At 41.9% G+C, this 17,298-nt stretch overlaps 1 protein-coding gene across 25 annotated transcripts in view; it reads right to left on the bottom strand.

Moving 5' to 3' along the window:
- The window catches only part of ANKS1B (ankyrin repeat and sterile alpha motif domain containing 1B), a 1,270,775-nt gene that overhangs the window by 41,525 nt on the left and 1,211,952 nt on the right, over positions 1-17,298 (bottom strand). For 12 of the 25 annotated variants that reach the window (XM_012469266.3, XM_012469273.3, XM_012469264.3 and 9 more), the window contains 2 exons: positions 7,525-7,536; positions 6,544-6,630 (listed from right to left, as the gene is read on the bottom strand). In XM_012469266.3, coding sequence (XP_012324689.1) covers positions 6,544-6,630; positions 7,525-7,536 — 99 coding nt within the window. The other 13 variants (XM_064376827.1, XM_064376828.1, XM_064376833.1 and 10 more) reach the window with 2 other exon arrangements.

Below are 17,298 nucleotides of genomic sequence, written 5' to 3'. Positions count from 1 at the left end.
CTGCCAGCACCCCCAGCAAGTACTTCATGTCCCTCACTCTACCAAGCTGAGTGGTTTGGAGGCAATTACAGAATTAACTCATAAAAGAAAATTAAATTAAGACATTCTTCACCGTGGCCTTGTGTGTTGACATTACATGCAGTGCTGCGTCAAAAAATAATTCAAATTGCAATTGAAATCCCATAAACAAGTAACGTTCTATTGCAAAATAAGTTTCAAACTAGAAGGTCATGATCCTCTTCTGGCATCCAGATAGCACTCCTTCAAGTAGAAAACTGAATTAGGGATGAATGAGTCTTAAAATGAATGTTAAAATGAGATAAAGGTGCAATGTGAGATGGTGTGGGAGCCTCTGCCATCGGTTTGATTGGGGGCAGCCAATACCCTGGGAAGCCTGGGTGGATTTGTCTCCCCTGTCCAGGAGGCACTGTCAAAGGAAATAAGTGATGCTTCAACTTTTACTAAGTTGGCATTTTGTGTTCTTGAGATCTTTTGCAAGATCTCAAGGTAGATCAGCTTCTTGGGAAATGAAAAGTGCTCTGTGATTTTTATTGCACTCAACTCCCTGAATCTTACCAACTCATGGGATGCCACTCTTGACAATTTCCAACGGTGCATGGCAGCATTGTGGCCTGTGGCAAAATTGCAAAGGAGGGAAAGTATATCTTCAGTGCTCTCTCCTCCTCTGTCCTTGTTGACCCCTGAATTTTCCGGAGCGCTCTTGTTCTCTTTCTCTTTTTTTTGAGACAGGGTCTTGCTCTGTTGCCCAGGCTGGAGTGCAGTGGCATGATCTCAGCTCAATTCAACTTCCCAGGCTCAAGCAATCCTCCCACCTCAGCTTCCTGAGCAGCTGGGACTACAGGTGTGCACCACAAGGCTGGTTAATTTTCTGTATTTTGTTTTGGTAGAAACAGAGCTTTACCGTGTTTCCCAGGTTGGTCTCCAACTCTTGGGCTCAAGCAATCCACTTGCTTCAGCCTACCAGAGTGCTGGGATTACAGGTGTGAGCCACGATGCCCGGCCTAGCCCAGCTCTTTTCTATTCCCCAGGAGTCCAGGACTGTCTGTCTTTTAGCTGCCCAGGGAGGCCTGACCTCTGTGATGCTCCATGTTGCCTCCTCCCCTGCCTGTGGAAAGTTTTACTACTCTGTTCCCATTGTCTGAGCTAGAAGGAAAGCTCATGCTAGTCAAAATATTCTATATTCAGGTAGGAATAACTGATCATTGTGGTCATCCTAACTGGCACTTAAAAGATGCTCTTGAATTTGTATTGATAGCCTATAAAGGCAGGTGATTTTGAACAGACCTTTGTGATATATTGCCAGTGCTAGAATGGGGTAAGCACCTGGGATGTCACTACTGAAATACTGCCATCACTCTGCATCGTCCACCTGTGCAGAATGGTGAAGCCAGTTCCCTACGTGCAGGAGGAATCCAAGGTCAAGGATTACAGTTGTAGACTGTATGACACTGGATGGTAGAATTCCTCCTTAAAGAAGAAACCAAAGAGGAAGACATCCTTCCACCTTCCGCCCTGCAATCATGAGTGGCTCTTCCACAAATTGAAAAGTGATGTAATGAAGAGGTACAGGTGATGCGCCTCAGTTTAAAACTGGACTCCTCATATGTTGACCAGCCTCCATGTCTAAGCACATTCTAAGAAGACCAGAGCTTTAAAAGGCTCGAGAGAAGAACTGTGGAGGGGCTCTTCCTGCCTCTTCTTGGGGGTAGAAATTCTGGCAGTGTAGCACCCTTCAACAGGGAGAGATGGCTTTGCTTGTCTGTTGTTTTCCATTATGGTGAGAAACAGCTGAAGAGGTGTCTTGCTGGTAGAGGTAGGATAGAATTCTCAGGTCCAGCTAATTCATATGGCGGTTCTGAGAAGGGTGTGTGATGATGAAGTGATGCAGCCTAGAAATCTGCCTCTCGCCACTGCCTTCAGTGTGAGCCCCGCCAGGTGGGGGCTTTCTCCTACATCTCCTCATCAGGCCAGGCTTTTCCTGAGTGAGGAGACTGCAGTGTTCCCTCCAGGGTGGGGCCGCCAGTGTAGACTGAGAGCTAACTGGTGATGCACTGTGGGGCATGTGATGCTGAGAACAGCACATGTGCTTAACATGGTCTTAATTTGTCTCCAAGCTTATTAGGAGTATTTGCTATTAAAAAAAAAAAAAAAAAAAATAGGAGGCCCACCCCAGTGGCTCCTGTCTGTAATTCCAGTGCTTTGGGAGGCTGAGGCAGAAGTATTGCTTGAGGCCAGGAGTTTAAGACCAGCCTAGGCAATATAGCAAGATCCCATCTCCACAAAAAAATTAAAATAATTAGCCAGGCGTGGTGGTGCATGCCTCTCAGCTGCTCTGGAAGCTGAGGTTGGGGGATCACTTGAGCCCAGGAGTCTGAGGTTACAGTGAGCCGTGATGGCACCACTGCACTCCAACCTGGGCAACAGAGGGAGACCCTGTCTCTTAAAAACAACAACAACAACAACAACAAACCCAAAACAACAGGCACTTGTTAGGCAAATGTTCCAAAGCATTTTGTGTCCCCAAATAGTATAGGCCTTATTTAAAACTGGCATTCCAAAAAATTTTTAAAAACTCAAAAAACAAAACAACAATGAAAGCAAAAAACAAACCCTGCACTGCATCATTTTAATTTAGTCAGATGGGAAGACTGAGGAGGGAGTCAGCACAGGAAGGCAAAACGCAACCTGCTCCTCAGCTGAGCACTGAAGGAAGAAACGGTGTCTCCTCTCAGAAGACCGCCACCCCCGACCTGAAAAAGGGTCTGTTACTAAACAGCTGCAGTCCTCCAGGCTGAATTCCCTGCTAGAGCAACCTTTGGGCTATTGATCAACAGAAGGCTGAGGTGATTTATCTAAAACACTTTAGTGCTAAATCTATTGCGAGTTCCACTCTTAATTCAAGATCGCATTCTGCTTCCTCCTTCTTAAATCAGGATTAGTGATTCGATTCATTTCCTAAGTTGCTAGGCAATACATTTATGAGTTTATAACTAGGCCTCTAACTCTCTCCCATGAATCCAGCCGAAGCCATTTATTTATTAGAATCAGAGGAAAGAAATGCTTCACGGAGGGTTCATCTTTCACAAAGTCTAATGGGGGCTAATAGGAAGAGAAGAGTAATTAACACACAATTAATTATCCGTGGCACTTCAAACTAATTCGTGGAAGACAGCTGCAGAGTAACAGAAAAGAGCATTAGGTTAGGGAGAAAGAAAGTCAGGTTTTAGTCATTCTTCATGCCCAACAGGCTGTGTGACTGCAAGGCAGCACTGAGCCACGGGACTGAGTCCTGCAGGTCTCCAGCTACTCAGGGAAGATTAAACAACCTCCTGTCTCTGACCAGGGCAGGAGTAAGAGATGCAAGGTTAGGAGAGCACTGTTGAAGAATAAAGCACAACGAAAACATAAAATATGAACTTAGTAAGCTGGGCATGGTGGCTTACACCTGTAATGCCAGCACTTTGGGAGGCCGAGGTGGGTGGATCACCTGAAGTCAAGAGTTTGAGAACAGCCTGGCCAACATGGCAAGATCCTGTCTCTACTAAAAATACAAAAATTAGCCAGGCGTGGTGGCACACACCTGTAATCCCAGCTACTCAGGAGGCTGAGGCACAAGAATTGCTTGAATCTGGGAGGTAGAGGTTGCAGTGAGCTGAGATCACCGGTGACAGAGCGAGACTCTGTCTCAAAAAAAAAAAAAAAGTCAGGTGTATCTTTTGGTTGTGCCTTATTCCTGGCTTAGTGGCCTCTGGTACCTGAAATGGTGAGATCTTTAAATATGCTTGTATACTACAAGTCCTCTGCTTCAAATCAAAGCAGCTCACAGACACAACACTGGCCAGTGGGGGAAATCCCTGGTGAAAACAGAAAGTAGGACTCTGGGGTTTAATTAATCTGCTCCTTTTCTGCTGTGCTCTTTGCTCTAGAACAAAGTGGTATATGCAGTTGTCCTCATAAATGCTGCTAGAATCTAGGTATCTGGGCATGGTTCATTTCACACCACAACTTGAGGATGATCCTTCAACTGTGGATCCTCTGTCCCTTCGAAAGCCGGTCCTCCTGCCCTGGCTGGTGGTAGTGTTTCTCAGCCTTATCCAGTCAAACTCCACCAACATGGCCTTCCACTATTTCTTTCTTCTGTCCTTTTAAACACAATCTCCTTACTCTGACTCCCCACATGGCAACTGCTAGACTACTGCCCTGAGTCGCCCTCTCTCTCCCTACCCACTGTCATATTGGGGGAGATCAGCTACCTTGCAGGTCACTGGGATGTGGACCCTGTATAGCCAGTTGAAATTAACATCTTCCAATTCCTGAAAAAGCCAGACATATGTTGTCATACATTCACAGATTGGCTCCACTTGCCACCAACATAGGCATTTTGCCTTTGCTCTAGATTCTGAAAATATGTTGAGGACCACACTGCAAGGACTTGAAAAAATATGCTGACCTTCTTTACTCAGCATCTTTATTTACATAGAATTATCTTTTGCATATCTTTCTGTGCTTTTGCTTCCAAGAGTAGTCATCAGTGAGCAGAGGTTTATGGATAACTCATCTAATTATTGGCAATTGAAGCAAAAGTATCTCCTCGAGGCAAAGGAGCATCACTGCTGTGTCCCTTGACATGTCAATAAGCAACATACAATGGAACTGGCAGAGCTCTCTTTCATTCTTCTGATTGTGGAGAGTGGGTTAGAGGGGATGCTATTAATACAGCTACATCCAGCCATACCCCCGGCATCATGAAATGACCGCCTAAGGACTGCAAGAACTTCTCAAGGCAAATGCCACTTGTTTAGAAACTGTCAGAATCCAAGTCTGCTATAGTTGTTCATCTAAGAGAGGGTCAAATTCATCCACTGAAAATATACTGCTATTCAAGTGTTTCAAGCATAAATGGGATAGAGGCAGTTGCTCCAAGTTAGAAAAACAAAAAAATCCAGGTGCCAAAGTCTTTCTTAAGATTTAGATATAGCAATAGCAATGATATCTTTGTCGTTCCATAAAATGTTCCATAAAGTGTTAGAACTTTTAAAACCAACTATTAAGGAGAAAGTAATTTTATATATCAGGAACTAAAGATGCTTCCAAGAAATAAAAAAGCAAATCGATTGGTACTGTTCTTGAGTCTCCACAATTATTATCTAACAACAACCTTCAACAATATTTTGCACAGTTGAAATCACTATTATGCTGATATCATCAGTCAGCAAAATGATGCTGGGTTATACACTTTTTGCCTGGGTTTCAGAACGTTTTCTATAATGGGGAGGTTGTTTTCTCAAGTAGATTTGGGGAACTTGGGTTTATCTAACTACTGAAACAACCACCTCTTTCATTACAGAAAACCAATTCAGATGCTGAGTTTCATACAGACACCAAAGAGTCACTGATTCAGATGGGGTGTAATACAGACACCAAAGAGTCACCGCCTGTGACTCTTCCAATTCAGATTCTGGGGTTTAATACAGACACCAAAGAGTCACCAATTATGAGACTTCCCCTGGTACATACATCTAGTTGCCTTGGACCTAAGTTATCGTTTCTTAAGTTTACCTGTTTCTTGATTTTCTGTTCCCTTTCTCTAAAATGGAGTGGGTCTAGGTGGGAGGTCTGGGTGAGAGGTTCAGAGAAAAACCAGCATTCACTAATGGTGATCACCTCTTTTATCCTCTTTCCGTACTTTATTAGTTGAAATGATGCAGGAATAAAACACAGGAGCGTTTGGGGTTTTATGAGGAGGAGCCAGTCAGCTTTGAATTTATGGAGAGGAACAATGATCATACCCAAGCTTTCTAGTTCATCAGCACAGGGACACTGTTGTCTTTGTCAAGAAAGGAATGCTTTTTCTGTAAAATGCAATCCTGCTGACCACACTTGACATCACAGCCCACAAACTAGTCCCACTGTGAGGAAGAAGTCACAGTGGAGCCACAGTATGGCCTGGGATGCTTTTCTGATTGTATCTCTTAAGAAAACAATACAGCTGAAACTCTCTCCCAACTCAGAGGATGAGAATTAAATGTAGTTATAAAATTAAAAAGTCAGAAAATTATCAACAGAAAAGACACATATACATCTCTAGATAAACAGAAAGACAAATGTTCTAGCCCTTTCTCTAGTAACATCTCCTCTGATGGAGGAGTGATGACATTGTTGATTTTTCAACCTACAAGTGATTTTTGTTTTCTGTTTCAATGTTCTCCAGGTCCAAAGGGACATGCTAGATAATAAGTGGCCACAGTCCACTAGAGAAATCATCATGAAAAAGTGAAAGCACAATATTTATAGAAACCCCAGGTCAAGCCCTTCCCCCAAATCGTTCCTTTCTGTATGTATGAATGTGTGTGTGTGTGTGTGTACATGGGTGTGTATCTATAGGTGTATGTAGGAAGCATGAAGGTTGAGGGAAAGGGATGATTAAAGCAGGGAATGCTGGGTATTACAGGAAGCAAAGGATTTTAGATCATATACTCAGGAGCATTTGGGGTCTAAACCAGAGAGAGGTGAGGTACTTACCTTATTTGTTGCATCAATAAATTTGACTCCTTTATATGAGACAGAGAGAATAATAGTAGGGACCTTCTTCATTTGCTCTGTAGACTTCTGAAATTAAAATTAGAAAGCTGTTAGAGCAGTTTGTGTTGCGTGGCAACTGAAGCACATAATTTTTTCTCCTGAAAGATAAATATGAGCTCAAATTAAAAACAAAACACACACACACATCAGATACATGCCACACACACTTTAATGTCTGCCTCTCCTCTCTTGGGCTTAGCTATACTTTGGGCTTATAAAGTTATCCGTCTTGCCCTTGAGGATCTAAAAAGAGCTTGTTCTGCTACTTTGTGTGGATGAAGTACTTCTTTTCCCTGACACTAAAAGGAAAATGAAGAGGTCTGTCTCCTCTTGCAGATTCAAGTGACCATTCCTTTCACAAAAGTTAAACCATGTCAGTTTTAACTCCGAGGGTGGATTCAACATTAACAAAATATACGCACCCCCCTTTTCCTAGTCACCTTCATTCTTTAAGGCAAAGAGAATGCTTGGAATATATAATTAAAATAGGGATGTAAAATACATCACTATGTATTGTTCTTGAACTGGACCAAATCCATAAATGCTGATACTATATTTACAGCAGAATCACTTGTGACCACACAGGATGTAATGATGCTCTAGAACAATGAAGCCCTCCAGGAGCAGTCTGGATTTTGAGCCACAGCAAAAATCCTGGACAGCCCAGGTAACCTACTTTATCATTTAGAGCTGCTACATTCCCTTAGGCCAAGTTCTTATGATAGATGTTCACACTGGCTGAATGTACTTAGAGTTTGCAACTTGTACAGTTTTATGCATCTGCAAAAAGTTTCTCTATAATTTAGTATGTGCCTTTTCTGTTTAGCTTGATCATTCATCACCAGTCACCAACAGTCTGTTTACTTCATTTCTCTCTATGTATACTACTAATAATCACACTAAACAGCAAGAAGAACCTACCTGACAGTTAGCCTGGTGGATTTTCCAGTTAAGACAGGTGGGAACATAACGGGAGAGAAAACACATAAAAGGTGAGAGAGAGGAAACGATTTCAATAATTCACCAACAATATAAATTCATTAAAAAGTAAAAGATGCCACAAAAGAATTGGCTTCACAGTTATACAAAGATGCAGAGCCACTGTCATTTTAGAAACTGCTGCAGGCTTTCACAGGCCCCTTTCTTTGTTTCTCATCACTCTGTTCACTGCACTGCATAGTCTTAGGACTGACACAAGAACCTTCCGCTTAGAACTTTCAACAACTAGCCATCTTACGTATATTAAGGGAATCAGGAAAAAATAGAAACTTCCTTGATTTCTTCATTTATAGTTTCCAATTTTCTAGTTTTAAATTCTGGGATGCGACTAGAATTCAAGAAGGCTTTAAATTGGATAGTGTGAGTGAACTCACTGAACTCAATGATGAGACTGCGACTGCATCTTTTATTTGAGCCGTGAGAGGGGTGCTCCACAGTTTCCTGATTGTGTTGACGCAACATCTTTTTGAGACTTACACCCGTTTCAAAGACAATGGATTACTAAGAGTATTGTTATTTAATATTTGTTGTTTTATACAGTATATGAAAAAGCAGCTCTCTTGAAGTGCTTTTCTAACCAGTTTAAAAATTCCCCAGATGCATGTTTTCCTTTGATTGCCAAAAAGAGAGATTATGAAAATAAAATATAAGGTTAGTAACTCGTTTTAATGCTTCTTCCAACCACTTCTTAAAAATGTGCAAGACATATCAAAGGCAGGCTAGAAGATATCACATGCAATGTGCTCATTTTAAAGCAAAGCAGTGTCTGAACTCTGTAAAGAGAGAGGGCTGGGGCAGCCCAGGCGATAGTTTGAATAACTCAATGTGTATGTGAAAAATTTTCTGCAAAGCATCACAGTGGATTTCGGTAAATCACCTCACTTATCTTTTGCCATGAATCCATTCTCCTGGACACATCTATCTGTAATGCAAAGCAATATATAGCTAATATTAAGAAGAAAATCCATTTGTTATTTATTCAGCAATTGAGTTGTTACTTTGGGCAGCCCACTGTGCTTATCACTGGAAAAGCTCAGAGTCTAGTTGAGGGATGTTACACAGACCTCAAACTGTGTGCAAACACCAGTCTGCTCAAAGTACTGTGTTGAGAAAGATTCTGAGAGCTGTGTCTGAGCTCAGTGGAAAAGTGGGCTGGGAATGATGTCTGCCATGGGGGAAGAAGAGGAAGAGGCAGCCCAGGGGCTGCACAAGGACCTGCCTGCTAGGTCTGGTAGGAAGAACAGCTACAATTACCATGTTGACAAATGTGACAGGAGCAATATGAACAACATGCCTCCAGGATAGTGAACAGAATCAGCCTTACTTTGCATGACAGAGTGGGGCCAGTCTTCATTCATTCATTCGAAAGACACTGACTGCCTGCTAGGGGTGATTGAGCTGACTCTTAACGGATGAACAAGCATTTTCTAAGTGGCAAAGAGGCCAAAAGAGGCTGTTTTAGCAGCAGAACTAATACATGCACAGAGGCCTAGAAATGAGAATGTGGTGGGTTTGGCGGAGATGAGAACGGTAGAGTAGGATTGGAAGGTTGTGGCTTACTCTGCCAAGTTAGGGTCCACTGGAAGCTTTTCACTAGAGAGTAACACAATCAGACCTGTGGTGCAGAAAGATTGTTCTGGTGGTTGTTTATGAAGGAGGGACTGGAAGAGCTAGAGGCTGGATGTAGGGAGGCAGGAAGCTATTGTGCAAATCCAAAGGAGAGAGACCCTAAGTACCTGGGTCGAAGCAGAGGCACTGGAGCACAGGAGGAGGAGCCACAATGTCGATGAGGAAGAATTGAGAGGGTCCGTTGACTGATCTGCCATGGAAGATGGATGGGAGAATCATGGATGAATGGGAGGATCCCACAGATGAAGAAGCCACTAAGATAAGAAACACTAGAGGGAAAAGTGTTTTTGCATAAGCATAATGGAAATGCTTTTGGATATGCTCAGTTTGATAAGCAGGTGGAGATGTCCAGTAGGGAATTAGAAATAAGAATCAGATCTGGAAATCCACCTACATACATTGGTGGCCAAGGAGATGTAGGCAGACAAGGTGGTTTAAGGAGTGAACAAGAAGGTGAAAGACACACCACAGGGGAAGATGCAATCCCAAGGGGTGGGGCAGAAACAAGAGCCAATGAAGGAACTGGAATTGAAGTTGGACTATGCCCACAACGCATTATCACAGAAGACAAGGAGAGGTCTTAGACGGTAGGAGCAGTGCCCGATGCAATGAGGACTAACAAGGCTGAAAAGTGTGCCTACCACAGTGGCTGGCACACACAGGAGCTGCTGCTTTCATTGGGCTTACTGGATGGAATTCCTGGCTTTTGCAACAAGAAAAAATTGTTGCTGATTTAAGAGTGGCTTCAGGAGAATGGTGGCAGCAGCTGGAGAGGAGAACACAGTGAGCTGTGCAATGGATGCCAGTGAAAGGAAGTAGAGAGCTGGAACAATGGGCAGGTCAGGACACAAGCTCTTGAGCTGACATGAAGGCATTGTCTGTGGTGGTTCCTGTCATGGTACAAAGACCCGACATCAGATGCTCAGCTAAGTTGAACAAGAAAAGAAAAGACAAAGGATAGTCATTTCTTTTTCATCCATGGGTCCCAAGAATCTCTGCCCTCCTAACTGAAGGCAGCGCTGTGGTGTCAGGGCTGCAGGCTGTGCACAGGCCTCTCTGAATGGCAGTGTTGGGGGTGGCCATGCTTTCCAATCTGGAGCCCAAACTGCACTGCTCTCTCCACTGAGTCGCTTGAGAAGAAGCTGATGGATCCTGACCAGCCACGGAGTTCAAGGGTGGTGGGAAGTCTTCCAGGTAGAGGCCCTCCTTCAAGGTATTTATACTCCCTACAAGAGATAAGAATCCATCCTCTTTTAAAGGGGTTTTCTCATGGTGTACTTTGAGAGAGCTTCCAAAGAGGTTATTTCACACATCATTTTAGCTAAAGATGAAAATGCATAAAAAGAAGGCAAACAGGCCAGGTGCAGTGGCTCACACCTATAATCCCAGCACTTTAAGAGGCTGAGGTGGGCCGATCACCTGACATCAGGAGTTCGAGACCAGCCTGGCCAACATGGTGAAACCCTGTCTCTATTAAAAATACAAAAATTAGCCGGGCATGGTGGTGGGTGCCTGTAATCCCAGCTATTCAGGAGGCTGAGGCAGGAGAATCACTTGAACCCAGGAGGCAGAGGTTGCAGTGAGCCAAGATTGCATCACTGCACTCCAGCCTGAGTGACAGACTGGGACTTCATCTCAAAAAAAAAAAAAAAAAAAAAAAAAAAGAAAGAAGGCAAAGATATTGAGTCTTTGGGGAGTCTAATAAGCACCCACTTCATTTCATGAAGGCTTTACAGGCATCAAAATGTGAGCACAGGGCTTCAGTCCAATCACAGGCAAAGTCCTTCCTTCCCCATTTTCTCTTCAGTGTTGTGATCACCATTCTTTTCTCCTTCCCAGGGACAAAGGTGCCTACTCTGAACATCAAGTTACTGAGCATGTGCTCTCAGGCAACACTGGTTTCTATGACCTATCTGCATGCTCTGCTGGATGTCTGTATAATTAATACTCCCATATGTTTCTGTTAAAAATTCAAGCTTTATTGATTTGTATAAAAAGAACTCTCTACTTCAGGCCCATCTCCCCAGTGAAAGATGCTCAGGGCGAACCTTATGTCATCGTTCTTTTGTTTCTAGTTGCTTTTCCCTATGCCATGCTCTTTGTGGCATTTCTGAGGTTTCTCAACATTTTCAAATTTACTCTCCTTCAAAGCCAGCTTTACAGAAGACTAGTTTGTAATGAAGACTTCTGAGTACCTAAGCAGCTAAGTACTTCTGGGTAAGACCCCAAATGATCTTAATTTTTACAGCATCTTGCTCTCCTGCAAAAAGCATTATAGTGATAGTTAAATGTATTTTGTTCAACAATTTCCCAAATTAAGTTGATCATCCTTTTATTATTCCAAGAGAAATGATATTTAGTTACATAGAGATGTTAATGTTTCAGAAACCTAAAATAAAATGCAACATTTGAATCCTAAATTCAAAGGCAGTCTTCTCTTTAAACACTTGAGTTTATATTGTCTATAACCATTAAACAGAAACAGGTATCAGAATTTCCTATCTGGAGGTGGCCACCTGAAATATCGTTCTTAGTAAGTCACTGAATGCTTTTAGAGCATTTTTAAAAAGAAGAGATTCTGAAATCACCAAGAGAAAGAAATAACCATCTTTTTTCTCCTCCTTTTAAAATTATGCACTGCTTGGCATCAGGTCAGAAATCATCATTGGTGCCTTAAAGCATGATCTGAAAATAAGTAGGTTTTCCATTTTGAATGCAGAAGCAATAGTATGAAGCTCTCCTTTTCAGAGTGCACGAACTCTAATCTCAGAGCATGACTTTTCCGAGCGCGAATGAAAGCAGAGGAGTTTATGACGGGGAGCACTTCAGTTGTGAGCTGTAATGCTCATTGAATCTGGGGTGATGTTAATGTTCTGAGTAAAAATCATTAGTGCCCCACCACCAGCAGAGACAGGGAAAACAGTGAGGCTAAACGTGGGGAGGATGCCACCAACCTTCATTCTTACAATACCCCGATCGCTCCTAGTGTATCTGAAGCACAGGCTGGGGAAGGGATTTCTGGATGGTCTGTTGCCATCCAACTTACAGTGTATTTTTAACCTACACATGGCTATCCTGAGAACGCTTTCTAGTTAGATATTCAGTCCTGAGTCATAACTATTAATTTTGCCATATAATATCTTCCTTAGAGTCAAAGCTTAATTATTATATTCCATTTCAGCAAGTAAATTAAAATAGGATCAAGCAATTACATTTTTTAGCCCTAAGTGACTTTCAAATGATTAAAAAACACATACAAAATAAGCATTATTGTGATGATTCTGTAGGCAGTGAAACTAGCTAGGTTGTGGGATCTGAAATGAACTCTCACCCTTTGAAAGTGGGCTTAAAGGCCACTTTCTGGGGAAAGGCTTCTGTGGCCTCCCAGGCTGACAGGATGGCTTTCCTCTTGTTCTCCTCTCTGCCACTTTTCCAGTGCACTGCCCTGGGTCTCAGGGTGGTCTGCTTGCCTCCCTATGGGGAGTTCCTTGAGGACTGCCCACACCTTTCTTGATTCGTCTTCCCAGTAATGACTAGCACATAATCTTACATTGAGCCCTATAAAGTTGCCATTTTTCAAGTTAAGAATGGTTAAGTCCCAGCAATTTCATAGGATTCTATCTAATAGTTGCTGAAATCCATGACTTAACTTAAAGGAATGGGCCAGTGAATTAACGTATACAAAGAACCACAGCACCAGCCTCTCAACACGCTGTACAAAGAACCACAGCACCAGCCTCTCAGCACACTGAGAGCTCAGCAAGCTTTTCAGAGAGCTCTGGTACCCAGAGCCAGCATGGAAGCCTTGCAAAGCTTGCAGGAGGACCACAAATATGATTAGAGGGTTATCAAGACATTCCTATGAGGTGGGCAGATCACCTGAGGTCAGGAGTTCGAGACAAGCCTGACCAACATGGTCATTTCATCTCTAGAAAAAGGAAGAAAACAAACAAACAAACCAACAAAAAAAGATCCTGAGAGTTTTCAGTCTCAAGGAGGCAAGGCTTAGGTCTTTGTTTCTGCGACAGCAAGCAGGCTCAAATTACAAGCATTAAGAAGAAAAGGCCTCTTACTGAGGGCAGCTGGGAAGTTTTCCCCTCTAGACATCTTTAAGAATAGTTTGGGTTCTCATCTGCCATTAATGAGGCTAAATGACCCCGCAAGGACTTTTTTGGTCATAGGAGCTCTGGCACAAGGGCTGGGGGAACAGAGAACCTAAGACCAGGTGACAAGAAGAGACAGTGGGCAAGCAGCCATTGAAATCACATCTCCCGCATATGACAAGGCTGTTGTACTGCCTCTGTAACTCACATGCTCTGGGGCCCAAGTCTGGCACAGCACAAAGCAGTCCCCTCCGTTTCTACATACTGCTGATGCTGCATGTCTGGGACCACACTTTGAGAACTACTGCTCTAAAAATGCGGTCGATCAGTTTGATTGAAAGTTACTGTCAGAACCATTCTCTGTTGCTATGCATGTACATTCGCTGTACTGCATCCTACATTAATTCAGAAAGAAGCTAGTTTATCAAAACACACTGTTCTCCACTTGACAAGTGATTTCCAAAAATCCTTAGTTAGCATTTAGCTACAGCTCTTGGTCTTGAGAGCAATTAACGAGAATTATTCATTTCTTCATGATTTCTCAGGGACTGTGAATGGATAAAACATTCTTCACATAAAATAAAAAGCTCAGGTCATAAAGACAGATTCAAGAGTTACATCTAGAATAGATGTTGGCTGGGTGCAGTGGCTCACACCTGTAATCCCAGCACTCTGGGAGGCTGAGACAGGCAGATCACTGAAGGTCAGGAGTTCGAGGTTAGCCTGGCCAACATGGTGAAACCCTGTCTCTACTAAAAAGAAAAAAAAAATTAGCCAGGTGTGGTAGCGGGCACCTGTAGTTTTAGCTACTCAGGAGGCTAGGGCAGGAGAATCGCCTGAACCTGGGAGGCGGTGATTGCAGTGAGCCAAGATTTCACAACTGTACTCCAGTCTGGGCAACAGAGTAACACTCAAAACAAACAAACAAAAACTCCCCCAAAACAATGACAGAGTTAGTAAGATCAGGGATCATGCTGAAGATGTGTAGTTTTTTTTTTAATAGAAGTTCCCCTATTCTCCCTCAAATTAAGCACATGCTCTTGAGAGATGTGACAGGCAAACATGAACACATGCTTGTATACTGCCTCTGGGAGTGTAATCTGGAATAAGTTTTCTGGAAGGCAATTTGGGAATAGTTACCCAAAGTTTCAGTGTGTATACCCTTTGATCCAGCCATTCTAAATTTAGTGGCTCATCCTAAGGAAATAAACCGATTTCAAAAGATTCAGGTAAAGGGTGTTACCCATAGTACTGGCTATCATTTGAAAAAAATTGGAAATGACCTGATGACCAACAAAGAGAATTGGTTAAGTAAGTTTGGTTCAACTATGGATTGGAATGCTGTAATCAACTACCACAAACAATATTGGGGATGAAGATATATGGGAATAAATATATTTCAGAATATATTATTGTGTTTAAAATACATGATAAAAGAGTGGGTATGGAATATTTCCACTACTTACAAAAAAAATAGTGCCTACAAATGCATAAATAATTGGTCTGGAGAATTACAGAAGAATAAGATGTTAACAGGGAGGGATTTATCACTTCTAGGTGGTAAAATCACAGTTGTTTTTATTTCTTGTTCTTGTATTTCTATTTTAGAAGTGAATAGTAATGAATGTGTATTGCTTTTGTAATAATCTTTTAAAAATGTGTGATTTTAGTTAAAAACACCAATTGCATATGTGTGAAAAAACACGTTGATTGAATCTACCACTTATAAGTACAACTTCTGTGTTTTCTGGGGGTGTGCATAGTCATCTTGAGTTTATGAAGGGACCCACTGAGGAGCTCCTTCCACTGGGAGCAAGGAACAATAGTCAGCAAATGAGAGCACAGGATGGCACGTTTGGATTCCTGGGTAGTTCCATTCCTTCCTTGCTGTGTGGCTAGGTACTGAACCTCCTGTGTCTTAGTTACCTTATCTGTAAACGGGTATGATAGCATCTACTTTTTAGAGTTGTCGTGAGAACTACACAGAACTACTTCAGTGCCTAGCAGGTAGTGAACATCAATAGATTTTAGCTTTACTGTTTAAAAACAATTTTCTTTTGGTAGAGACGGGGGTCTTATTGTGTTGACCAAGCTGGTCTCAAACTCCTGGCCCCAAGAGATCCTCCTGCCTTGGTCTCCTAAAGTGCTGGGATTACAGGTGTGAGCCACCTTGCCTGGCCAGCTATTATTGTTATTCTGAGGATGGATGGTTTCACTTAGAAAGTCCCTCTCCGTAGCAAAGCACTCGCAAAAGAGAGCAGAAGCAAAACTGAAATCTGTGTGCATAACTGAACACTCTCCAGGCTACTTGTCATGATGGGAGGGAAACGGTGGATGCAGCAATGAACATTCGGTGGATCAACATATCTGGGCCAATGACAAGAGACTCAATCAATCAACATGTTTAGAAAGAGTTTAACACAAGTGGGAATTAAAGACAGAAGCAGCCTAGGAAATCTTTCAGTGATAGAAGTAGTGAGAGTGTTTTATGGGAGAAAAGTTAGCAACAAGAGCAATAAAAAATAATAAAGAGAATTGGGGTTTGAAGACAATATGAAATAAGATGGTTGGTGCTCTTTAGCCTTCTAGGGTAGACCCATAAGAAAGCATTCACAATGGGAAAGGCGCATGTGAGCAAGGATCAACAATAAGAAATTACATATGTGGCTTTTTCTTTTTGGGGATTGCTAATCAATAGACACACAACACACATTTATGGGCGTAGTAGCTATATTCTCTATGACTCATGCAGTATTTGGGAGAAAGTGAAAGAAAATATTTGATGCTTCCATGAAATTGGGCAACAGAAACTTTTTTTTTTAAAGATGGGGTCTGGCTATGTTGCCCCAGCTAGGTTGCAGTGGCTGTTCACAGGTGTGATCATAGCGTAGTATAGTCTCAAACTCCTGGGTTCAAGCAATCCTCCTGACTCAGCTTCCCAAGTAGCTGGTACAGAGTATGTCGCTGTGCCCAGTTCAACAGACTTTTAAAAAATAGTTGTTCAAAAGTTTTTTCCTAGCCTGGTTCCTAAGAAGTAATTCTTGAAGTTATATCTGAAAAGGACAATTTGTCACAGAAGGAATTTGTATGAGGACAGAGGAACGAAACATGATTTCAGTTTGAGTCTCTTCTAAGAGCAAAGAGACTTTTACATTTAGTATTTCTATCTAGTTTTAAAATCCAACTTTTAAAAAGCTGTCTAACCCATTCCCACTATTGTTTCCTAAAACACATAAAAAAAAAGTCTTCATACTTCAACTAAGGCACAGATTATTATTTGGAAATTTGTGTATTTGAAAATTCACACCTTAGAAGTGCTTCTGGATTGAAAGTTTAAAAATCATTCAAAATTAAGAGGAATAGATTCAATGAGAACTATGGGGAAACTATCTAAATCCTTTGGGAAATAAAAGTTCCAAAGCCTAAATATACCAGATTTGTTTATTTCTGACTTAAAAATAATCTTAAAATGTTTCCTTTCTTATACCAGGAAGGCAGATTTCTACCTTATCTTAGTTGAAAACAGATATTTTTTCTTTTTTTCGGAAGGATTATTTAAAAAATATTAACTAACACATAACAACTGTACATATTTATGGGGTACAATGTGATGTTTCAATATATGTACACATTGTGTAATGACAAATCGGGGTAATTTCATACCTAGAATCTCAAACATTTCTCATTTCTTTGTTTTCAGAATATTCAAAATCCTCTTCTAGCTATTTTGAAGTAGACAGTACAGTACTGTTGGCTACGGTCACCCTACTGTGCAACTGGGCACCAGACTTGTTTTTCCTATCTAATCGTAAGATTGTTCCCATTGAGCATCCTCTCCCTACTCCCCTCCTCCTCATCTACCCTTCCCTGGCTCTGGTAACCACTGTTCTATTCTCTACTTGTATGAGACCAACCTTTTAGATTCCACGTATGAGTGAGTTCATGTGGTATTTGTCTGTGTCTG

This window comes from Aotus nancymaae, unplaced genomic scaffold, assembly GCF_030222135.1.
Source record: "Aotus nancymaae isolate 86718 unplaced genomic scaffold, 86718_ANA_hifiasm-v0.15.2.pri h1tg000016l, whole genome shotgun sequence".
Classification (NCBI taxonomy): Eukaryota; Metazoa; Chordata; class Mammalia; order Primates; family Aotidae; genus Aotus; species Aotus nancymaae.
This window is presented reverse-complemented; position numbering and strand designations above follow the sequence as displayed.